General features: G+C 39.8%; 1 protein-coding gene across 1 annotated transcript in view; it reads right to left on the bottom strand.

Annotated features, from left to right (window-relative positions):
- Window positions 1–6,415: 6,415 nt before the first annotated feature.
- fbxo41 (F-box protein 41) overlaps window positions 6,416–25,673 on the bottom strand; it is a 71,403-nt gene continuing 52,145 nt past the window's right edge. The window contains exons 5-13 of the mRNA XM_036583123.1: window positions 23,709–24,085; window positions 18,266–18,501; window positions 16,779–16,894; window positions 15,576–15,728; window positions 15,343–15,438; window positions 13,726–13,844; window positions 12,783–12,941; window positions 12,264–12,379; window positions 6,416–9,563 (exon numbers count right to left, since the gene is read on the bottom strand). Coding sequence (XP_036439016.1) covers window positions 9,501–9,563; window positions 12,264–12,379; window positions 12,783–12,941; window positions 13,726–13,844; window positions 15,343–15,438; window positions 15,576–15,728; window positions 16,779–16,894; window positions 18,266–18,501; window positions 23,709–24,085 — 1,435 coding nt within the window. The 3' untranslated portion in view covers window positions 6,416–9,500. The remainder of the gene's footprint in view (window positions 9,564–12,263; window positions 12,380–12,782; window positions 12,942–13,725; window positions 13,845–15,342; window positions 15,439–15,575; window positions 15,729–16,778; window positions 16,895–18,265; window positions 18,502–23,708; window positions 24,086–25,673) is intronic.

Raw genomic sequence — 25,673 nt, forward strand, 5'->3', positions numbered from 1 at the left:
CAGATAAGTCGTCTGCTAAACACTGCACACCTTCCACTTATGACAAAGGAAAAGGCAGGCCAGGTAAAGACAGACTAAAACACACTACTTTCATTTATAGTCAAAATAATCCAACCCGAACATAAGACTGAGGGGTACATGCAGGGTGTGAGGCAAAATAGTCCCTGAAAACCCATTTTTTATTACTATTGTTTGTCACACACACACACACATCTATATAAATATATAAAACCTCAACTTATCTGAGCTTTTGAAGAAAATAAACCTGTAATTTTCTGGTTTAAACAATGTCCGGTGTCTGGTCTGGCAGCAGGTCTGGGGAGAGAGTCCACTCTCATTCTCTGTTACGGTCTGCCCCCAGACCGGGTCGTAACAAAGTCCACCAATTGTTTTTGGAAACAGTGGATGTCGAGGAAAAGCACCATCTCGACTGGTACCAACACAAAGTTCAAAAGCCAGGGTCTGTTATAGTGTAGGGGTGTGTTGGTGGGTAAATTGCACATCTTTGAAGCCACCATTAATGCTGAGGGGTACATACGCATTTTGGAGGGGTACATACGCATGTGCTGCCATCTAGATGATGTCTTTTTCAGGAACATCCCTGTTTTTTTCTGCAAGACAATGCCCAGCCACAGTCTGCACATGTTTCTACAGTGTGGCTTTGTAGTAAAAGAGTGCAGGTGTTAGACTGGCATACATTATTAAGCCATTGTCATATACTAATATGACAATGGAGACCCCGGTTGAGTAGCTGAACTTTTTTTTTAAGCGAAAATGGGAAAAATGTCCAGTTTCACAACTACAACAATCTGTGTTCCTAAACGATTGTTGAATGTTGTTAAAAGTAAAGATGATGTAACTCGGTGATACATTTCATCAAATTTAGAATAAGCGCTTATATACAAAAAAAGTTTATTATTTGAAACATTGAATATCTTGCCTTTGTACACTTTTCAACTGAATACAGGTCAAAAAGGATTTGCAAATCATTGCTGTCTGCTTTATTTACATTTTTCCTACTGTTCCATTTTTGAAATTGGGTTAATGATAATAATTAGAGCCCTGTATAATTTAGATATTTGCAACACATAAAATTAAAAAAAAAATCAAATCAAATCTTGACCTCAAAATGAAAAATTGCATCAAACCTGAAAATACATTAATTGTTAGACCATTACTTTGTGACATACAGTAAAAAACACCCTTCGTTTATTTATTATCCAGTCAAAATTGCCTTTAAGCACAAGCTGTTCAGTTTTCAGCTTCAGGGGAGAAAAATCAGAAAACATATTTAACAGATAATTACACAGAAGCCTCAACTACTAAATATAACACATTTTATTCAGTATTTAGTGTTTCCACCATTATTACTTTTTTCTATAGATTCCAAGAAATTGGCAGGGATATTTTTCCACACCTCCAAAGTCTTCAAAGTTAGTTGCATTTGGTTGCAACTGTGAATATTCTCATAATATTCAAATAATTCCCACGTATAAATTATTATAAATCCCTATTATGTATTATTATTTATATTTATCAGTCATAAAACCTTACAAGGTCCAAATTTGTAAATGGGAGTCTTCTGAAAGAATGGAAACTGTAATAAAGACAAAGCGAGGATACGTTAAATACTGAAAAACTAGATATAGTATTCACTTGTAATTTTCTGTTAAATACTTTTTTCTACTTATTCTCTGCCATTTTGACTGGAAATTAAATAAACTAAAAGGTGGCCTCATAATACTGAAATGTGGGCGTAGTCGCAGACAATGGACTACAAGATCCTGATTAGCCTTTGGTGTCTGTCTCTATGGGTAAGACTGCCTAAGTAATCAGCTTCCACAGATCAGGCTTGAGTTTGTTTACAATGGCCTGCATGTGGCCCACTGACCCACCTGCTTCTCTCTTACTCACTCATACACATATACAGACACTTACTGAAGCACCTGGCAGTGGCTGTTAAGTTGTGATAAGCCTTATCAGATAAGTCGTCTGCTAAACACTGCACACCTTCCACTTATGACAAAGGAAAAGGCAGGGCCAGGTAAAGACAGACCAAAACACACTACTACTTTCATTTATAGTCAAAATAATCCAACCCGAACATAAGACTGAGGGGTACATGCAGGGTGTGAGGCAAAATAGCCCCTGAAAACCCATTTTTTATTACTACTATTGTTTTTTATACACACACACATGCATATATATATATATATATATGTGTGTGTGTGTGTGTGTGTGTGAATTCAGAAGACACATTCACTGGTTCACTGGTTCTTTGTGGATAATAAATAAAATGGCTATATTTGAGTTGTACACATCGCAACCCCTGGTTCCTATCACCACCACTGTAAAGAAAGGTGAGTCAGTAATTATCTCTACAGTGAACCTTTACAAATCAAACCTCTCAGAAGAGTTTAATATACATGAATGCACTTTTTGATACACACATACCTGTTTATGACTGAATGTGAACAAACAGGTGTATCTTCTAGATAAAAAGAATATATTCACCCCGACTGTTCAATACATAATTGAATAATGAATCATGATGCGTTACTGCCCCCTTGTGGCAACTACAGGCAGTCAATTCACAGACGCAGGCCTATTAGACTAAACCTACCCTAACTGGTCATAATCTCTGACTAAGGTGTCTTGTTTAGGAGTGTCCAAGTACAGACATACTAACAGAAAGACAACTTTACTATGTAGAACATGTGGGCATAACAAAAACACAGATGCACACAGATACATTCAGTTTCAAATCCAGATGATGCCATTTTTATAGACTGAATGTTTTTGTATGTTATTCCTTTCTTTCAGTTACTGAGGTGGCTGTGGTGACAAGTTACAAACCTCAATATATACATCCTGAAAGAAGCAGACTTTTAAATTCCATTGCTCTGCATTCTTAAGTGAATGAAAACAACCCTCTGGATGGTGAGCCACTCATATATATCTCAAAGTACATTATTAGAGTTTGCAACTCTATCCTTATACTATACTTATCCTTATACTCAGGAAACCGAATTTACAGAAAAATGAATCTTCCTAAGTACTTTTTAAATAGAAGAGTTTGATGTAGTATGTAAACACTGTCAGATCCAAAATGTACTGCCCCACTCCCCTGTCCAGCTGTCCATATATGGAAAATAAACTACAAAAACAGTTCATTTTGAGTTCACTGTTTTTGTGATATCAGAAAAAACCAGTGCATTTATATATATGCACCTATTCAGCCTACAGCAGTTTAGCCCCAGCCATTCACGTTGAAGCTGTAAGTGTTTCAGCCTGGCCTGCTTTTTTAAATGAGACGCCATACAGGGCAGCCAGTCAGAGAAAGGTGCATTTACACATACGAGTCTTAAAGGCACCCGGCTTAATTCAAAGGGATAAAGACAGGTTGGAAAAGGGTTCGGCAAAAATGGATTATGATTGTTTTTGGTACAGAAAACAGAACAATTTTCATGAGCAGCCCCCAGGGGAAAAATACAAGAAAAACGTCAGATTTGGACTCTTTTGAGACCTTTTGAGGTTAGCAGTAGGGTTACCAATTTTGGATCATAAAAGCTCGTGTTTTTGTGCAAATACATGACTAACCCCTCAAAACCCCTGTCTTATTACATACTAAGACTTATTATTCAGTAACTACATGGACGTCAGTGCAAAGTGGTTGAGCTATTCTTAAGTTATAAAGTTAAGTTTCAAGAACTTTGGGCCAGTGGGCCCTGGCCAGGAAAATCTTCTAAGCCGCTTATCCTTCTGGGTCGTGGGGGAGCTGGAGCCTATCCCAGCAGTCATTGGGTGGAAGACAGGATACACCCTGGACAGGTCACCAGTCCATCGCAGGACACAGGATATTATATATTTATAATAAAGACCTAATGTTATTAAAAACTTGTGTGGCTATAGCAACGTTGGGGACTATGTAATGTGTCAGTACAGCCAATGAAATACAAGCACGCACAACACAAAATAAAGGCTTTGTACTAAACTGTGTACTAAATTTTCAACAGGGAGCCATTTAGGACTACAGTGAATCTAATTTCACTACATTTGACATGAAAACTAAAGCTAGTTATACCATAAGCTATAACAATTAAATAAAGATATACAATGTATTTTCCACAACAGCCAATAAATGCTTGAACAAACAAGCCTGGAGCCTTCAACGAAAAAGAAAAGACACACACAAGTGTATGTTTCATGTATGTTTTTTAATCGTGTTTGATTGGCTTTGCCCAGAAGAAAACTGCATGAAACTCGGAATGTAAACGTTTGGGTCATACTTCTGTTTTGTTGTTTTTTTCACGCAATGCAAACCGTGATAGAGACTTGCAGAGGATTAAAGTCGACAGAGCAAGCTAAGATAACTGTAACGTTGCAGTCAGCAGTCAGAAAAGTAGGCCAGGCAATGACCAGAGGGTCCAAAACTGAGAGATGAACATCAGTTTCTCTACATTTTTTTTGGCAGAGAAGAAGAAGCTATGTGGAAGATGATCTGTACAGGGTCTATGAAATCACACCGCCTTGTTCTTACGACAGTCCGTATAAAATGAGCCACCGTGTAGTCTCCCTCTCCAGTAGCCAAAACGTTGAGGTAATGCATGTATACAATACTGACAAGATGAGCGAAAAGTACAATCATTCACACCAGGAGCATGTGCAGAAGAGGTATGGTTTGCTAAGTACATTATGATAAAGGAATACCTTGGCACAAAGCTGGTCAGAGGAAAAGCAATAGATCAGAGGCATCTTTGAAGGCGCAGACAGTACAGAATCCAGAAGAGACAGATAGGCCTCCTGCCAGAGACAGCTTAGACCAGAACAGTTCCAATGGAAGATAAAGTAGACAAACAATAAAAACAAATGGCATGGAAAAATGATAAAAGCCAACAGTTTCAGTCTAGATATAAATATGTACAGTATAAATAGCTGTGTAGCAGTCCAGGGATGTGTAGTCCCACAGTTTCTTTTTTTTTCATGGGAAGATGTGAGCAATGTCTCTCTCACGCACATTTTGTCATAAATATAACGTAGCATTACTATTCCACTTACACAGCTCATTTGCAATGAGTATAAATAAAACTATTTTCATATCAGTTCTGTAGACTCGTTTGTCTTTTTGACATAAATAACTGTTAATAATAGTTCTGATTGCTTTGCGTTATGGATACAAATCTTTACAGAACAACCACACGAGAAAGGTCACAACACCTGGCACTTTAAAACAGCAAACACCACTAAAAACTCATTGTTTCTACGATGGCCTTGCTTAAAAGCTAAAAAAAGATGTGCTTGCGCCAGTTGTGAGTTCTGCCAACATTTACTAGTGACTCAGTCCGAGCGAGATGGAGAAGAAGCCATCAGTGATATTTCTACTGGGCAGAAACAATGAGGACATATTCTACTGTCCATTTTATCCACATACAGTAAAAATCAGAGGGCATCTTTCATTTATTTAATTTCTAGTCACTATGGCCCTTACGTACAAGTTATTCATTTTTCAGGAGATATTTCAGAGGAGATTAGATGTAAGATAACCATGCAAGAGCTGGAAGACCACCAAAACTGTCACCATCAGATAAGTAGAACTTAAAGCTTTCATTTTTGAGGAGAAAATCAAGCTCCACTCTTGCTCCAGATACTGAAAGGATGTGTAGCTGGAAAGAAAATCTTACTGAGAAAAGAAAATAGACAAAAAAAAAGAAGAAAAATTGCACTAGAACACCGAAACCAGATGTCTGAGATGTGCTGTAAGGTATAAATGTGTAACTGGGAATTACTGGAATTGTAAAAAAAGCAGAAAAAGCAACCAACTTCTAAGACTGAACTTTGGAGGTGCTCACAAAAAACATCACTGCAGATTTCTTGGAAAAACTAAAGGCAAGCCTCCTGAACAAAAATGAAAGCTGTAGTAAAGGCAAAGGGTGGACACATTAAACACTGAAAACTTTGACATTATATTCAGGCGTTAAGGCTTATGTGTAATTTTCTGTTTTCTACTTAGGAGAATAACTTGTACTTAAGGGCAGGTTTCACTGGACATTAAACAAAGTGGAGTCTGACTTTCGCACAGTATTGTATTTCTATGAGCTTCCTAGACACAGATTAAACCTTGTCTTATTACTAAAATGCCTTTTTAGTCGAGGATTAAACTAAATCTGGAGGAAACCAGCCCTATGTTGGAGAGATTTAGACTAGTCCTAGACTTAGCATTGATCTTCTAGTGGGAATTCCTTACTGACAGTCGAAGTCGAAGACTAGGCTTAATCTGTGTTTGAAATCTTCCCTCTTAAATATCACCATCCATTTAGCGACACCAAGGCAAACTGGTTAACAAACCTATCAAGGAGAACTTCCTGAAGTCCTCTTGTATCACTAGTAGCATTTCTACAGATTCGAGTATCATTTATCTTGTGCAATTGTACTTTATTTCAAAATGAACTTCTACAATCATGATGTTTTAACAGCAGGTGTTCACCAAAGAGCATTCAGGGCCTAGCTTCTCAAAGCACTGCAAAACTATGCTAATTTATGACACCCACTTAACTGACATGGGGAAACTAGGCCCTGTCGTCATGGTAAATCATATGAAAAGAAACTTTTGTCATGGTAAAGCTAGTTTTTCCTGTGTTTTGGCACAAGAGAGAAGAAATCCAGTGATGGAAGGATTGCATGGCCATTACTGAAGATAGAATGGGTTTGTTACAGAACTTTACAAAACTAGCAATCACTGAACTCAGAATGAGCTTGGATAAAAAGTGCATCATATGCCAAATACTGCAAAAAGCTCAACATTAAACAAAGTGACACCAAATAACACCTTAATACTAAACATTAGCATTTCTTTTTTTTATATTATGGTGCAAAGATTGCTCAGCCTAAAAATGAAACATAGCAAGCAATAAAGCTCTTACATCTAATATTCTAGCAACTATAGTCGAACAGTTAAGAAGGCAACATGATGTATTATGCATGAACACAAACATGCCATCATTATAGACATTTTTATAGAAATAAATAGCTCAAATAAACTTTTTCTCTTTTTAAATAATTTCCATCTCTATAGGACTCTGATACACATTCAATATATAAAGCATCTATGATACACAACGTACTGCAAATTCAACACTATTCTTTGAAAGTCATATTTCATGTGGTTGAACTTGGGCACCACAGAAGAAACTTTGGAAAACCAAAAATCTGTTTGGAGTGGAGGACCTTGATGATGCTCCATTTTTTTCTCCTTCACTTCCACCTAAGAATATTAACATAATTCCTTAGATCTGCATAAACAACATATGTACAGCTTTTATAGTCTTCAGGAGACGGATTGTCAGGAACTCAAAATGTAGACAAGTGGGCTAGTTGAAGAAGTGCACTGTTCCAGCACTGGAACGCCACCATTATAGTTGAACCCCAGTCCGCATTAGAATGAAAGGAATGTTGTATGATCAACAATATCTCACTATAGTCTCTCCTACTAGTTCTACCAAGCATCACCAGCTCAAGAACCATCCTACACCAACCATTCAACTCTTCAAGCCAGCTGTAGAACGTATACAGAGGTCAAGACAGGGCACTCAGTAGAATACAGTCCAGTTAAGCCCTGTGAGGAGTTTTTTTTAAGACAGAAAGTACAGCATTGCACCATGAGAGTGATCCCCCTGGACTAAAGCACTTGGAGTAGAGGCTGGCCCAAGGGGAACACCATTGCCTGATGGGTAACTGGTACAGTACCAAGAGTGCAGAAACGTGGTAGAAACCATTGCCTGCATTGTAATTATTGCATTAGCAAGTTTCTGAAGGAGCATCAGAGCTATGGCATACTGTAACATCTCCAGATGTTAATGAGTCTTGGCAAAATAAGAGCTTATCAAACTCAACTCAATCTCTACCTGACAAATGTGATTCAAGGGAAAATGCAATTGCACAGGGCTTGGGGAGAATTTTCTCTGAATCTTGCCTGTTCCTGTAGTCCCCAACCTACTGGGAGCCAGATTTAACCTATCAAGCAAAACGTATGTATCTACACAAATGGGTTCTTTACTGTATCACTCTCAAAGAAAAGGCAGAACATGAAAAATGCCGCTGGTAAGGACACCATATTTCTAATGGTGCTCCCCTACAGTGACACCCTACGGGGATTCAAACGTACCCACTGAAAGTGTGTGGTTCAGTGCAAAAGCAGCAGCATCATCTCTTCAGACTTGCTCAGTAGCTCTACTGAGACACAACCTGAGCTGCAGGGAAGAAAAGCCAACACATGATCAGTGATAATATGCTGAATGGTAAAAAAGGCTTTTTCATGGACTGAATATGAGAACTTAAAGTTACCAACATTATCAGTAATGCTCATCTGGCAATGGAGTGAAAGCACCACGTCAGCTAAATTGAAATGTCATCTTTTTCGTGGATGCTGATGCAGAATGTAGTCTATAACCCTTGATATCCCTCAAGGACACGAATGGCACCATGGATTCAACCTAAATCAACGAAACGTTTTTTAACCCTCCTAAAAACCTGTGAAGAGCACATTTTCAAAAAGACGGCACCACAAAACTGCATGCAACCCAGTCCAAAGAACTGGGTACACATGAGAGAAGTAACACTTAATCTCATGGTAAGATGTGAATAATAGTAAATTACTGTAAAAGGGAACACACTTGCTGATTCTGCTTATAAGAGAAGATACTGCAGGAGAATCTCTTGCATTCGCTGGCTTTCTTTTTCTACATCCTGGTGTTTTCATTGATTGGGCAGGACAAAGCTGCTATAGCAATAGATTCTAAGGAGTTTCCTTACGGAAGGGACTTAGATTGCTAAGAGTGAAGCTGGTGTTGTTGATGAGTTGGTGTTCTACAGAAATATGGCCATTAGAATGCTAACCCAAGTCAGTGGTGGTGACGTGTTGAATTTCATTTCTAGGTTCTCTGTTTTGCTTAATATCAAGGAGCAAAACTGCACACCACACGCACAAACAAACACACATGCACACTCATACCCTTCCTCAGTCTGTTCCTTCCTTTGTAACTGTATATTTCATACATGTGCTGCTTGAGTTCCATGGTTCACCAGCTTTTGAAATCTTCATGTTCCTTGGCTGGAAGAAGAGGCCACTCCAGGTTGCAGCTGTGTGCTATGAAGACAAAGATACGGTCTTTGACGTATGAGACAAAGTCATGAATAAGTCAGAGAGTGTCTTATCCATTAAAACTCAGCCCATTATCTGAATCTGTTTCAGCTTGTGTCGCTGAAAGGAGACCGATCATAATGTCCCTCTGAAGACTGTTAAAAATCCAAACCTGTTAGCTATGTTAGTTACAGGTTTATTGTCTTCAACTCATAATACTGTAGTATGGAGTTTCCTGTTTGTCAGTGACATGGTAGCTGAGACTGAAGATGGAGGTTCAGCCTTTTTCACAGAGGAGAGAATGACTTGTTCAGGTTGGAGGATTTCACAACCTTGCGCTGGGTTTCATTATAGTGGTGTGTGGTTAGCACAGACCGTCAGCCTTCACGTGGAGGATTTTGGAGAAGCCTGGTCTCTTCTTCAACGCCTGAAACAGTGGGAGAACGTGGGAGTTACTCATATGTTTGACAGTGAAAAGAGGGTTCTTGCTGCTGAATCTGGCCCCTCGTCTCTTCACAGCAAACGTGCCTTTATGGCAACGTTGTGTAACACTGCGCAACACTGTTCAGTGAAGTTATTAACTGTTCTACTGATCAGTCTCCATAAAGCATTTATCAACATCATATAAAAGAAATGAGGCCCTGTTTTTCTGCATAAAAGAGGGCATTAAATTGTTGCGCTAAGTGTTATTAATTATTATAGTGAACTAGTGCGTCATCACATGCATCACATTGCGTTGGTTGCAGTTTTGGGATGCGCTGTGTGTTGCAGGAAGTTTGCAGAATGATTTGTCTTTTGATGGCTCTTTTGGAAAAACAGTGAGGACCACTTCTGTACAAATCTACCTTAGATTTCCCACTTGTTCCTTATTTTTTCCTTGCTGTGTGGAGGAACAGAAAGAAAAACAGCTTGAACGTGTCTTAGTTTTGTTAGACATTCCACTGATTTTGTTAAGTATATAATGTTCTATGCGCAATGATGCATCAACTGCCTGAGGGCACCTGCATATTTTTGTGTTTTCTCCACTGTAACATACACAGCCTCTTTCAGTAGTTATCATGCAGTAGTCAAACTCTTCTTGGCTGGGTCAGTTATGCTTATAACAGGGAAAACGCACAAATGGGACCAGCAACTATTGCTGTAACTAGTCTTCACACTAGATAAAATATGCTGAGTGTTATATGCCTATGTGCAATATGCCTCACTGTACAGTCTGCATAGCTCACTTATGATATTCTGAATGGTTTTTGTATGTGACCATAATATTCCTGCTGTCTATAAACATCATTTTAGCTGTGTAAATATGCAACATTGGACAGATTGAGATTCCTTATTCATCATCATCATCATTAAGAAGAACACATAGCTACTTCAAATGACCCATATTGCATTCAATTGAGTAAAAAAAGCAAAAGCACCTAGAATAAAATGAATTATTTTCATGGGAAGCATAAGCCAGTTCAGTTTGTCCTGCAGAAAGTGCTCTGTGATGGTTTTGGTCCTAAAATAAGAAGCAAGCTGTTACAAATCATTAGAATGTGGCACTTTTACCCAAACATGTCCAAAAATGCTATTAGCTGCATGTCAGAAGGCTCTTTCATAACCAAAGCATCAAATCTCTGAGACAGATGGCCTGTACGTCAGTGGTCACATACTTTAGACCTTTAAAAGTGAAATTTAACTGTGGCTATGGTGAAATCACATTCATCACTTCCTGTGAAAATCTTTTTCATCCTTAGTCCCAACAGAAGCTCCCTAGAGCTTTCAAGCCTGGAGCAAGCAAACAAGATGACTCATTTTCAGTTGACTCACAATTCATCGACGTAGCAGCAGAAGGACTCCCCTAATGTCACTGATTCATCTCAGCCTGCTGGGCTCTGAGACAGGAAACCCCATGGCCTCTAACTCCAGAACAGCTTTGGTTAGTTAATTTTAGTCCAGCGGTAGGCGGCTACACAGACGGGTGATCACTTCGAGCTTCTTCACACATGCTGCTTTGACTTGAGGCGATTGCTCAAGACTGTCCAGTTTTGGAAGCCATGCTCTCCGGTGCCACACAGTTGGAGGGTATTTGAGGGAATGCGATGCTTCAAAAGAGCAGGAACTCTTGGATGCCTGATACAACTTTTACCCAGACCTTTCTCCATAAATGTGGACATTACTTTTGTTGTATACTAAAATGTTTTCATATTTTCTTAGTTATGTTATGATTCCATAACATGTGACTGTTTGTGATTTCATAAGTAACAGTAAGCTTGAAGAAGAAATATTGCATTTTCGTAGTGAATGTATCTCAAGGTGCTCGTGTAACTGTTCTATTTTCTCAGCCCATATACAGTACTGTGCAAACCTCAGAGATAACTCTTCATCCATTTAATTTCCAGGCAAAATAGACATTAGCTGTATAGCAACCACAGCACAAGTTACACATTTTTCAGGAGATGTTACATAAAGAAGGGGAAAGTCTAAGGGAAATATAAGAAAAAAAACAGGAGTTTCCAAAACTGGAGATCAAAAAATGTTCAAAAGATATAGAAAAAAAGGTGAAAAACCGCATAGACCACCAAAACTGTCTCTGGCTTTTATCATTAAGGTGCGGAGAAAATCAAGCTATGCTTTTGCTCCAGATGTGAAAAAGTTCTGAAAGTTTCTGTCCGTCCTTCCACTGTGAGAAGACAACTCAACACTATGAGTCTGAAAGGTTGTGTAGCTGTCAAGAAGATCTTACTGAGAAAAGGCAAAAGAAGAAAATTTACAAATCAAACAAAGAAGCTGCTGGTGGTCTCAGAACAATGGACTGATAATCCCAGAGTCCAGACTTCAACATCACTGAAGTGATGAACTTTGGAGGTGTGAAAAAATGTAGTGAAAACTGAAAGCAAGTCTCCCAAAAAGAATGGAAGCTGAAATAAAGGCAAAGTGTGGACACACTACATACCGAAAAACCTGATATTATATTTAATTGTTAAGGCTTCTGTGTCTGGTTTGTTATGTATATTTTCAGTTTTTTTCTTGTCACTGAAAAATGAATAACTAAGAGCCGTTTTGACAGGAGATTAAATAAATGACAGGTGGTCTCTGACTTCTGCACAGTATTGTATAACCTTGAATTTAGCTTCATCCATACCTGGAGCTTGTTCACCATCTCATCAAAGAGCTTTCTTGCCTCCGGGCTGTTGGGGTCTTCAAAATAATCTTCAATACCTATTTGCACAACGATGGACTTCAGGTTACGACACACACCTACAGGATCAGGGAGAGAAGGAGGGAAGAGAGAAGGAGGGGGAGGAGAGAGTAAGAGAATATTGAAAATATGACTGAGTGAATGTGTGAAACTTCACCATGCCTGAAGGTTGGGTATAGCACTAATGGATCTGAAATCCACGCCTACAAGAGCACTGTTCATTTTAACTTTCAGTATGCATTGCTAGTAGGGAATGACAGGCAGTATTTACTCAATAGGACCTTCAGGGTAAGTCGGTAGTAGTCCTAAAGCTTGGAAATAAATCTGGGTTTGGTAATTCTCATCAACTGAATGATTTCTGTTTAAAAAAATCCCCTCAATTCCCTAAAAGGTAAAAGCTTATGTCCATAATATGGTGCGCAAAATAGAGGTCCAGAGACTTGTGAACTCATGTGGACTCACTGTTAAAGTGGAGAAGGGCTTTAGGAGTGACCGGGGTTGAGGTGAGCACCAGCATCTCCAGGCCCTTTAGACCCTCTCGGCACACCTCAGCAGCCACCTCCTGGTTTATCTCACTGACATGGTCCAGCTCCAGCACCTGTAGCCGCATGCAGTTCCTTGCTGTTACATACAAACAAAGTCACTGTTACTAATGACCCAGCTCCTGTCCTTAGCAAGCCTGTCCAACAAAGGAGAACAGTTCATCTACTAAAGTTTAGTAGTTATTTTGAGCAAGTAAAAACACCCTATGACTAAAAAATGTAAACTGCTCAGAAGAACTTAATTTACCCTCCAAACAAAAAGCATACAGACTCATATTTTATAAAGGTTAAAGCCATTATGTCTGAAAATGCAAGAAGCCGTGATGCACATAGCGTCACGCAGACGATTGTTCTACATTCGAAACACTGATTCACAATCAAGTCATTCAGCATAAACATGTTTTTCCCCGTGTGTAGATGAATATGTCATCCACTTTGTAGGGTAATTTCCTGCGCCTCTGCATCTCCACATACTGTGGGAGTCAGCAAGAAGTTAATTCCACCATTAGGCAACCTCAAGCTGCTTTTCAGCTGCACACAGGATTGTGTTGGTAGAAGTTATTTTTACATGCTGATCTGAGACCAGCTTTTTGTTTCACATTTGTAAACATTAGGAACTGGTGCATAGAAGCTGGTTCATACTTCCTGACTGATTGCATTTGGCTATATCTCAGCAATGTTGTGAAGATATTAAGCACAAAAGAATTAATATAGTATTCTGTATTAAAAAACACCTTGGTGAAAATGACATAAGAACTCTCCAAAGTTGTCTTTATCTCTACATGCCCAAACAGTTGTTGGATGATTGTGGTTTGTCTGTCTTTTCTACTGAATACTCAGTCTCACCACCTCCTTTCACTCACCCAAAGAAGCCAAGCCTTGTATACCACATCCAGCTCCGCCTACTCCCAAGGCTCGCAGGTGTGGCCAGCATCGGCCAATCGTCTGCAGACATCTGTTACTGAATCGTGCTGGCTGTTGACTGTAACAAACATTAAGATGAGATTACTTCTCTGAATATTCTTTAAAAAAATACAAAAAACAGATCAGTAGCTCAGACTTGATTTCAAACTGTACAAAGGCTCAAAAGCTTTCAGACTAAAAGCTTTCACCCTTTGAAAGCCTTGGAAAGACCTTAGTGAACTTAATCATGGATCTAATTCTAATATTCATTCTTATTAGATAATCTCTTACAGGGTTTAAGCAATCAGTCATTGTTTTTCACTGGTGCCCTCTATGGTTTAGCTTACAGATGCTGACCTTGTGACCTTAAAATTTCTTATTGGTATCAGAGTCAGCTTTTGTTATTTGTTTGTTTGTTTGTTTGTTTGTTTTTTTTTGGGGGGGGGGTCATATGACTAAATGAATGAGGGTGCTTAGAGCACCTGTATGGAGTTTGTATTGTGACTCTCCCTTTAAAAGACCTGGTAGAACTCTTTCTACCACGCTCATGCCGAACCCTTTTGAAATACATTTTGTCCATAGCTATATTACAATAAAGGCATTTGAACTCGAGGAAGAGTGCCATGGATTTTCAGTTTTTTCTTCAGAATTTGAACCCCTGGCCATAGAGCACCTTCCCCACCAGCAGCACTCTCTATGTTTGGAAAGGATGGTGCTCTTAGAGAGTTGCTCCACAAAGTTTTTTGCGTCTTTTTGCTCTTTCACATATTCAGCTGAAGATCGACAAAGGATTATTACTTCTTCATCAATATTACAAGGAATATCCATGGAAACACAGACTGAAAATGTGAGTAAGATGTATACCGATGTGATCTGATTTATTTAATTTACAGTCAAAGCACCCATTAAGTACAAGTTTGTCATGATTTTTCAAGAGATATTATTGCGGAGATTTGATATAATCCACTTGCATACGGAATGAGAAAGTCAAAGAAAAACAAGTGAAAAAACAGGATTTTAAATTAAAAAAATTATCAAAAGAATATGGAAAACTCAGCACTTTGGGTCTGAAAGTCTGTGTAAGTGTTAAGAGGCTGTTACTGAGGAAAGGAATCAGACAAAAATAAGAACATTTGCAAATCACAGATTTCAAGTTCATTGAATGTGTCTGGGATTACTTGGATTGTGAGAAACAGAAAATGCAACCAAGTTCTAAGACTGAATTTTGGAGGTGTGGAAAGTATCTCTGCATATTTCTTTGAAAAACTGAAAGCAAGTCTCCTGAAGAGAGTAGACGCTGTAAAGGCAATGTGTGGGCTAAATATCTGCTTTTTCCTGACCTGACTTAAATGGTCTTTTAACTGGAAATTAAATAAATGGATTCTTTGTCTTTTACACAGTCATTTACAAACACATCTGAATGTGAATTACAACTATTTAGTGACATTATTTCTTACAGTTACAGGAGCTCAACCTTGATTTCAAACTGTACAGATAATACCTGAAAAACTTTACACTATGATAGCTGACCACCTATTTCAAAAGCCCTAGAGGGAATTACTAGTTACTGCCCTTACCAGGGATGTAAGGGCGCCACCTGTAGGGAGATAATGTCTCTGCAGCCTGCTCCTAATGCCCAGATAACTTCTTGGCCCACAGGGTCTGTGGCACTCCTGAAAGACGCAAATACACACATCATCCAGCACTCTGAAACACAGTATTTTGTTGCATTAATGGTCACTTTCTGCCAAAGCAGAGTTAAATAGATATGTAACAGTAAGCACAAAGCAGCTCCCCCCAGTGGACTTACCGATACGTAACAGCTTGCAAAGCTCGGCAGTAGCAGCTGGCCAGCCACAGAGAGCGGTCAGTCAGCAGGTTAGGACAATGAGACACCTTCAGAATTAGCAGGTTTCCTCCTGTAGCTTTTAGCAAGGCCTCCAGACCCTCCTCTAGACACCCACTAACACATACATGTGCGAAACATAGAGAGAAAATTAAAGAACAGCTTAGCAGAGCACAGCAGTTGAAGCCCTTTCTACTTTGCCCTTATGTGACTAAATAGTTGATCAAGGATATTAATTCCAAATCCAGCCCTGATCTGTTTCATATTCAATCTAGTTTTGACCACAGTAAGAAATGAAACTACCTCACTATGATTTACAACAAAGACAGTTCTCTTGTCTAGACAGACCACATAAAAAGGACAGAAGTGGTAGTTGATGTGGTTGTAGAAAAAAGCACTTTTTTTATTACAGTTGGACATTTTTATATTTATCTTTTCAGCCTTTTCAGATGTTTATCACTGTTTAGATTAGGCTGCATACAAACCAATAGTCACACTTTTTAAATGCCATAGCATTTTAGGTTCTTTGCTGCAACCGACTGAATACAAACAGCTTGTGAAAATCTTAGTGTCTTTGTGTTGTTTTTTGTTCTGGGCTTTGGTACAAAGGCACCTTGGTGTGTACAATTAAATATGGAAGGAATTCAAATTTCAATATCTTAGGTGATATTATGCCAAAGCAGATAGGGAGGATAGAAAGGGGGGTATTGGAGAATGTTCTTTGGATCAGTTTGACCGGGGAAAGGGCATTCTCTTGCATCCTCCCTCAAATAAAGCCCTGGGTACAGGTGGAACTCAGCCCTATACAGATAGGCTGATGCTTTTTTAATAGGAGATAAAGAGTGCTCCCTTGGCCCTTTCATCTTCAAGCAGAAATACTGACTCAGCATGCTGTGTATTTGTGTGTTTCTGTGAGTCTGTGAGAGGAAGAGAGGTATGAGCATAAAAATGGGATACTGGGCAGGACAACATTTAGGAAAGAGAGAACAAAAAGAGAGAATAGGGAGTTAAATAAATGAACAATGGAGATGAAGACTGTGTTATTGAGAAAACAACAAAAGGCTTAGAACTGTCAGCCCATCAGGCATTGCATAAACCACTACAATGTACACTGAAAAGAAGGAATACATTGTACTTAAACAGGGGTTTATCAGTGAAAGATGGTACCGTGTGCTCTTCAGATACTCCTCCTTGGTCTCCTTCTTCCCTCTCTGCCTGGGTTTGAGGTTCTGCAGGATTAGAGAGTGCGTCTGCGTGCACCACTGAGACAGTGTGCACAAGAACTGCAGATACAGAAACACAAACAAAATACAATTAATTAAAAAAAATGTTGTCCGTGACAAAAGTTAAGAAATCCAAGTTTCAACATGGCTGCTATCACTGCTTTTAGCCATTTAACATATTTTGTCCACATTGTTATAGATAACAGTATGTGATAGTGTCATGAACCACATAAGTAAGTCAACTGGAGATTACTGAACACCTCAGTGGAGCCTAGCGTATAATGATTTAGGCAGTTGCATGATGTTAATTGATGGATTTAGCTATGTTAGCCTCATAGCTTCAGTGCAAAACTAAAACATCAGACACAAAACAAGTCTTGGCTACTAGACTACAGTGTCTTTAGGGTAAAAGGACTTTAAAGATTCATTAAAGTCAAAATTTACTTTAGTCAGAACAGCTAAAAATGGCATATGAGCATCCCTAAACCTTAACTCTTAATTAGAATGCGAAGATTTATGAATATGCATGATTATGCAAGTTGTAAACACTCCCCTGCCTCCTGGTTTCCAAATCCTACACCTTTTCTGCACTACTTTGCTGTACTTTTAAAGATTTGAGTCTTTATCATCCAAACTGCAGCAAAAAAGCTTCAGTTAGCCAGAATCAAACCTGTGCTGTGGTGTGTGATGCTGTAGCATTTCACTGTTGTTGGAAGAAAACCTTCTATCTCCAAAATGGTAACTTTACAGGAGAAGGAAAAAATCGGCTTTACTTTTAATGTAAGTCAATGGAACCAGACTTTTTTCCAAGTCATTTTGGGTTGTTTCTTTAGGTTCATTCATCATGAAATTACACACAATGTAAAGGGTAACAGGCATTTTCAAATTGTGTCAAAAACAGAAAAACGACAAAAATGGAGATGGGCGAGGTTTTCTTCCGACAGCAGCGATTTATTTAACTACACAGTCCAAACACCACAAACATTAAGTTAGCTACTAAAGTGCTTGCTCTGCAGATAGAGGTTCTTCCCCTCATTAGCATATTTCAGTATATAGGACTGTGATAGGTTCAAGCTAATTCATGACGCACACTGCTAGGTAGCGGCCCACAGACCTCAGTTTTACTCAAGTGCTGTGAAAACTGTGATTTTAGTGGAAAAATCTGAACTCAACAGAGAAATTTGAAAATTTATATCATCATAATAAGCCATCCATGAGGCGTCACTCACTTAAAACCAAGTGTTTTAGGGCTGGGTGTTTTAAAGCACTCCACTTGCCTGCATTTTTCTAAAAAATCCAGCAACATTATCTGGCAACATTATATAAATTAAGGTCAGGCCAGTTGGTTCCACATACATGCCTGGCTGACCCTTATTTGAAGCAAGGGTAGCACGATAACTCTTATAAAGCAGATGTTGGGTATGGTGGTACCTTGGAGGAGATGCGAGCGTTTTCCAGAAGCACCCTGGTCCAGACGGCTGGGTGACGCGCCACAAACTTCCAGTCCCGGCACACCTCAGCAGCCCTCAGCAGGGTTTTGGTGTCCAAATAGGTGAAGATGCAGAACAGCGCAGCCCGCATCTTCAGCACCTCAGGACTAATCACCTCATTGGACTTAGAGGGGCTCTTCTCATGGCGGCAGGGTTTGTAGCCAGCTTCTGAACGCCCTGGGGGAGAGAAAGGAAGGAGTGGAAAATTGGAGGTGGTAGCAAGAGTAGCAGGGAAAGAAGCGAGAGGGACACAAAGGGGAGTCATAAGAGAAACCCACTGGAATAACAGGGCCAACCAAAAAAATTAGTAGGACCTTAATTCTTTACATGTGCAGTAAAACATGATATTAAGTCTATTTATATTTATGCTCTAAATGAATATACCATTGGTTTAATGAAAATTTAAAAGTTTAATTTTTTTTTCCTTTCTCCATATGTGGTTGATCAGCCATGTTTGATGTCTGAAGTTTGCAATATATATACATATACATATATATATATATATATATATATATATATATATATATATATATATATATATATATATATAGTTTTGCATCAGAGGGTACTGGAGTAAAAAAGTAATGGAAGTTTATTTCCTATCAATTAGCAAACAGATCAGCACCCAAAACACATAAGAATTCACAGAAAAAACATAGACTATTTGAAATAACAACTTGCAGAGGTCTGAGGCAATTTTGGGATGATTCAGGCATGCAGTTTACACAATGCTAATTAGTTTGTTATGAGCTTCCGTTACTAGTTAGCTAAATTTTTAGCTCCAGTACAAAACTAAAGTAACAAACTTCGTATACCAATCATGTCTTAACTGGGTGACTATATTTTGGGTAAAGGGAAAAGTGTAAGTTATTTCCTCCAGACTATTCAGTTGTCACTGAAGCCATCTCTGAAATCTTCCACACAATGGTGCTATACCACATGCACCCATAAGGTGATGCCAGAGCATAAACAAAGTGATTCCGCAGACGCCATTGCATAGCATGTGACCTGCAAACGTTTCTATGTCTCAGTGCCAGCTATGGAGCCATCGGCTGCCTTTTGAGTCACGCACTGCGCAGCACGCCCAGAGACCCACTCTGAAGTAACAGCAGGCTGCTGAAAACTCCCTCCCACACTCAAGACTTTCACACATTGCACAGAGCCAAGAGAGAAAGAACAGCTCTCCTGGTTTTAGAGAAATACTGAGGGAGATTACCATGAGCGGGAAGATATGGTTCATCCACAGCATTAGTATAATGCATTTATAACCAAATCGCTCTTTTCAAAAGACATTAGAAAGGTCTAAAACATTGCTGTGTAATATAATACATGGAAATAAATGGTTTCTTTAAATTGATCAGCTCTACATGAGAGGGCGAAGTCTGAAGTAATGATTAAATTTAGAACGCCTAACGTGTGGGGGAATTTCTGTAACGGAGGCACAGTATAAATAAAGCCTGGCCTCCTACGGTAGAGAGAGGAACTAAAAAAACGATAAGGAGGCCACTAGAGGACGGCAAAGTAGATGAGATGGATGAATCCACAGTGTAAGCTATTGTGTTGAAGCCCCCATCAGGATGATCAATGCTTCTTTTAGATCTTCTGAAGTTGCTGTAAGCTTGACATATTACTTGTTTCCTGAAGTGGGACGGTAGCATCATCTTGTAGTAGTTCATTCTGAACAGATTCCAGCATGGTCAATATTTACTCACATCACAGTCTTGGTCAGAATACTAGCTCTGTGATGACACTGCTACACAGTGATTTCGATATGCTTTGGGATATATTACAAAAGCAGTGGTGAATGAATAATGTGGTATGACCAAAGACAGTGCTGTATAAATAATTTACTATAGTTCTTTTCAGGCTTGTACTTAGACAAACAATTCTCATCTGCAGAATTATGATGATAAATGAAATAATTGTGATCCAAATTCAGTTTACACATGTGAGCGTTACAGAGCCTTATCCCTATAGCATTCAGTGTCAATAATGATAATATAATTGCCACATAATTATCATCTGTGCCAGCCTCTAATATTATTTGATACTTTGTTAGACACCAGTTTGCAATATTTTGATTTCCAACCAAATGAACACAGAGAACTACATGCTAACAGAATTTCATGCCATCTGTGCACAACACAGAACAAGGGTGAGAATACTTCCTGTTTACAAGCACATTCTAGGATACATCATATGGTATGCTAAACTGGATGTGGTCCCTAGAAGAGGGTATGTCAAAACAACTGACAGGCAAAAACAATGTACTGGCACCCTTTTTTGGGTTAAGCTTGTCCATTTTACTCTCTACCAGACAGCAGATCTCATGTACCCTGCAGATCCCCTGAGTTTTTGTTTCATTTGCATGTTCCCCATTATGCTCTGCCAGACTGAAAATCTCTCCAAGTGGTGTTCAAACTATGTATGTACGTAGTTTATTAGTTGGTCATGCTCTGTTTACACAGCCTATCATTCAGTGGCAAACCGTGACTGTTAGAGCTAGGCCTTCAGTCTGGACCGTAAAGGCCAGAACTTGCACAAAAATGAGGAAAAAATTATTTGAAGCTTGCAAAAGACATTTCATGTTTAATTTGAAGCTTGTAACAGGCATATTAACATATATATGACCTTATAGCAGTCTTACACTGACTCAGTAAATAGCACTGGCAAAGATCTGCTGCTGTTTTCCATTTCTAACATCTGACTCAAATGCAGGTCAGGCTACCACATGCACTCGCAGTCAGTGACGTATCTAATGATGTTTTTTATTACAAAGTTCGTCCCACCCCTTGGAAATCAAAGCATGACTGGCTGATTCCACTGTCATGCCATATGTTAGTGGTTAATCTGATGCATTAAGCCTTCTGTTCAGCTCCCTTAGACCTAACCAATAGGAGGGCACCCTTGGTTGTATCTGACTAGATATCATAGGGGAAGCATGATTGGATGATTTTCCATTCATTGAACATTTCAAGATTTTAAACCAAACCAAAATTCAACAATGAAGTAAGAGCACTTGAGTACTTTTTTAAATATAACAAGCACAATGATAATATTAAGCCAAAAACACTGTCATCATTAGGCCTTCAATAAAAACATCACAAAAGAGCGAAAAAAATGATAATTTATGTAATCTTCATCTTCTTAAACAGCTTGATCCAGCTATGATCACTGAGATAGGCTCCAGCACCCCCTTGCAACCCAGGAGGATATGCGGCTTAGAATCTGCAGAATATTTAAATTAACACAATATTCTACATTATCAGTTATTGGACCAAGCAAAACACATTCTATGAATACCTTGATTCATCAAAACACCTAGAAAAACACTTATCTGGAAATGCTACTGGTCCAGATGCTCACAGCACTCAACAAAGGACACTGTGATTGGTCAAAAGCCTCATTTACATATATCCATATTAAAAAGGGCTCATTCTGTGATCATTTCTCATGTAATACTGCTCTGAAAATACCAAGATATTAAGCTTTAGCCGGTTCCAATCACAGCTGTGTTCACGTAACTCCCTGTTCTCTATTTTATGAACTGAATGCACAATCCCAGCAGGTCTCCGTTGTAGACATACCACTGCAGTGTCAGAGAGTCTGGCTGCACTGATGAAATCAGGGAACTGCAGGTGCAGCTGAAAAACATTAGTTGTTTATTGCATTGGAGACTGAGTGGGAGTAATCATGCGACTCCCTCATGCATACTGAAAATAAGAACACAGCACACAGGCAGGAGGGAGATGACTTTTTCTAGCACAGCAGTGTCTTTACTAATAGGAGAGAGAGAAAAAGATAGAGAGAGAGGGAGAGAGAGGGAGGGAGGGCAAAGAAGGACTGCTGGGTGCTGTCAGATTTGTGAATTGTTAGTCGCAGTACAGCAGTAGAGCTAACAGTGCCACTTCTGTCACCTAATACAACTCAATGGAAAAGAACAGTAATGATGACAGCACATGAGAGGAATGATTAAGTGCAAGCAAATGGATAACGCATTCATTTGTACTCATTCAAACGTCTTCCACTGTATGCACTGTATGCACTAATGGTAGCTTGCATTCCACAATTCATTTGTAAGAGAGTTTGTGGCCGTCTGGCCATTACTCATCCTCTCTGTGGTTGCTGCCTCTGGCTGATCTGCAGTCAGTGAGTGGGCTGCTGTGCTCGTTACTCATCCCTCTGTGACTCTGGCCCTGGCTGTTCTCTGGAGTGCTCCAGCAGTAGCTGCTCTCATATTGACCTAGTTTCCCCGGCCTGTGTCCTGCACTGTTGTGTGAACTCTACAGCGGGAGTACGGAGACAGACCCCAGCCCCTATTTCCAGTCGTGACCTGTGGGGTCTACCAGCTGTTGGCTATAGCAACAGAGGGACACTGGACACAACCTACAACATGCTAACAGTTGTGTAACTACTTGATGCATAATGACTTCATATCAGTTGTGTAATTGCTTGGGTAACTATATGACTGAAAATGTGTGGGTCACTGCCCTTCTGGCAAGATACTGTGCATCTCATGACTTTTTGCAGTGTGTGTAATGCTGCACTTATGTGCTGTTGGAAGTGCATTTACATTATAGTGGCAGATGGATGACAGCAAACAGGATGTTTCACATCTTTCAGTGGAACACTCCCTATTATCCTGTGACCCAGGCCACAACATTTCACATTTTGGCCACTGAATGGTCCAAGTATTGGATTAGTAAAGTCCCTGTGACACACCTGCAATTTGGATGATCAAAGTCTAATAAATCTAGAGGTGGGTCAGTGGGACCAAATGATAAAAATACGTTGGCAGACTGTATTGTGAAAAACAAGCATCCCTTCATGTTATTCCCTGGTTTGACTAGTAGATGAAAAAAAAAAAGATTGTTGGAATAATTGATGTTTTTTTACGGAAACATGACACAGAACACTCTTAGCTGAAGCGTTCATGTACAATAAATACTAGACTACAACAAAACATACCTCAGATAAAATAATCTGGATTGTAAACACAGTTAGGTCTTGTGGTCAGAAGTCTCCCAAACCACAACCCAACAGTACCTATATAACCACAAGTTGTTTGGTGGGTTTGCCAGAAGAAAGCCTCTGCTGTCAAGAACCAACAAACCCAAGCTCTTACAGTTTGTCAAACATTACTGAAACCTTCAGTGGGACATGTTCTATGGTCAGATGGGACCAAAAAAGAGGTAAGAAACACCAGCGGTGAGTTTAGCGTGGACACAAAGATAGCTATGCAGAAAAGTACCTCATCCCCACTGTGAAACATGGTGGTGAATCTGTGGGGCTCTTTTTATTCCAAAGGTTATTCGGACACATGGTATTATATTGGAGTTTACATCCATCGGTCACAGACCAACCTAAAGTACAGAACAACATACCTGTGCCTAGCCGGTATCCTCCGCGGTGGCCTCCGTGCTGCTGGCTGTCAGCGGACGCCCTCCTCTCCTGCTCCCAGAGTTCCGCCTCCGACTCGGTGGTACGGGAGCCCACATCAGACACATCGCCCTCTTCGCCTTCTGTGCTATTGCGGTAGGGCCGCCGCTGCCAGTTCTGGATGGCCTGCTTGCGGAGCCCCCAGTTGCGGGGAGCCCCGCCAGACGAAGGGGCCCGCTCGTAAGCCCCAGACTCTCCGAGGCGGCACTGTGCATGGTAGTACTGTGCCTCCAGGCTGCCCTCCAGAGCATGCAGGTCTACACTGTCACTGTCGTAGCCTACTGCCGAGCCCTGAGACACCGACTTCACCCGGCCAGATGCCCTATGAAAGGGATGCCCATGGATACATTAGTGTTCAAAACTTTAATAATAATAATAATAATAATAATAACAATAATAATAATAATAGCAATTTTTTCATATTGTAATTTTGAGATGATCCCTAACACTGAAGTGGACACAGGAGTAAATACATTGATGGTGTATGAAATAGCACAGTCCAGTAAAAGTTGTGGTGGTAGTTATGTTCATGTGCAGGAACCATTTTTAATGAATAGCTAAATCAATAAATGAACAACTTTTTCAAAACCAACAGTAAATGAGTTATCTGTTAACTCTCACAGTCCTACGCTACATGCTAATAGAGCTTAGTTTATTATTATTGAGTGCCATCAAGTCGTTTCTGGCTCCTAATGACCATATGGGTAGTGGTTTGCCAGACTATCCTGTCTTCTGGTAGGTTTTTCAGTTTTCTCAATTGCTGTGTTATGATCCTCTGTTTGTATCCTTGAATCTGCATGTACTCTTCCTCAGATACAACAGTGTGCAACAATCTTGAACACTGTGCCTCACGTCAGGTTTTGAGTGCAAATGCGAAACACTGCATGCTTATAAAACCTTTTCAGTGAGTGCAGGAAAATTCCTGAGGGCTAAATGAAGGAGTTCTTTCCTTCAGCTGACTAGATGCAACCCACTCTTGGCTGATGTTTTTCATATAAAAAACCTTTCGACTGTTCTGTCAGTCTGCCTCCAGCAGCTGCACTGATTCAGGTCCAGTATCTCTCACTGCTCTCAGGTCAAAGTTAAGAGTTAAAGTCTACTAACACAGATAGTTGAGGCTGCTGCAAGGCATTGTGGGAAAAGAATGTTCTCCTCCAGGGCTTTAGCTGGGACAGAATTTCCACTGGGGATTCCAGCCAGACACTTAGTCACTCTTTAGACATTACAGTTTGTGGCCGCTCTCTCAGACTTAAAGGGACCTGGCTGAAGTGGACAGGCTACTGTGACTGCCGACAGTGACTGCTTCAAGCAAGCGCATGAGGAAAAATTAGAACTGCCCACGAGTAAATATTACAAATGTCCACTGGGTACCATGGCAACACATTCTTGCACTTTATGCACACTTTAATACTCTGTCTCGTTCTCACACACGTACACAAACACAGGAGCTGCTGTCAACTCTCAACAGCTTTGCCAGCTCACTGACCTTTACTGTGTTGTTATGGAGGTGCAGATGTGACGCGTGAGTGGACGTTTGCAGGGCTATGAAAACACACTCACCGTGTCTCCAAACAGAAGCTGCATCATCCCAGCTGTTACCAGTCACAAGTAAATCCCCTTTGGGGACCTCCGTACTAAATTACACCCTCTTGGAGGACGGCATTAACACACTGCTAATGCAGCAATTACAGCGCTATTCAATAGCTTCTCTTCTCCACTGTGCTCTCTGATTTTACAATAACATCAACAATGTCACTGCTGGCTCCATACTGGTGGCAAAAACAGCCTATTAATACTACTTCATGTGCAAGCATTACAGAATTAATTATCTTGAATGACACATATTAATGAATTATTAAGTAGTTCATGGAGCCAACAAAACAACCGATTAACCCTACCTTACCTAACAT

Source organism: Colossoma macropomum, unplaced genomic scaffold (genome assembly GCF_904425465.1).
Source record: "Colossoma macropomum unplaced genomic scaffold, Colossoma_macropomum, whole genome shotgun sequence".
In the NCBI taxonomy this organism is placed as follows: Eukaryota; Metazoa; Chordata; class Actinopteri; order Characiformes; family Serrasalmidae; genus Colossoma; species Colossoma macropomum.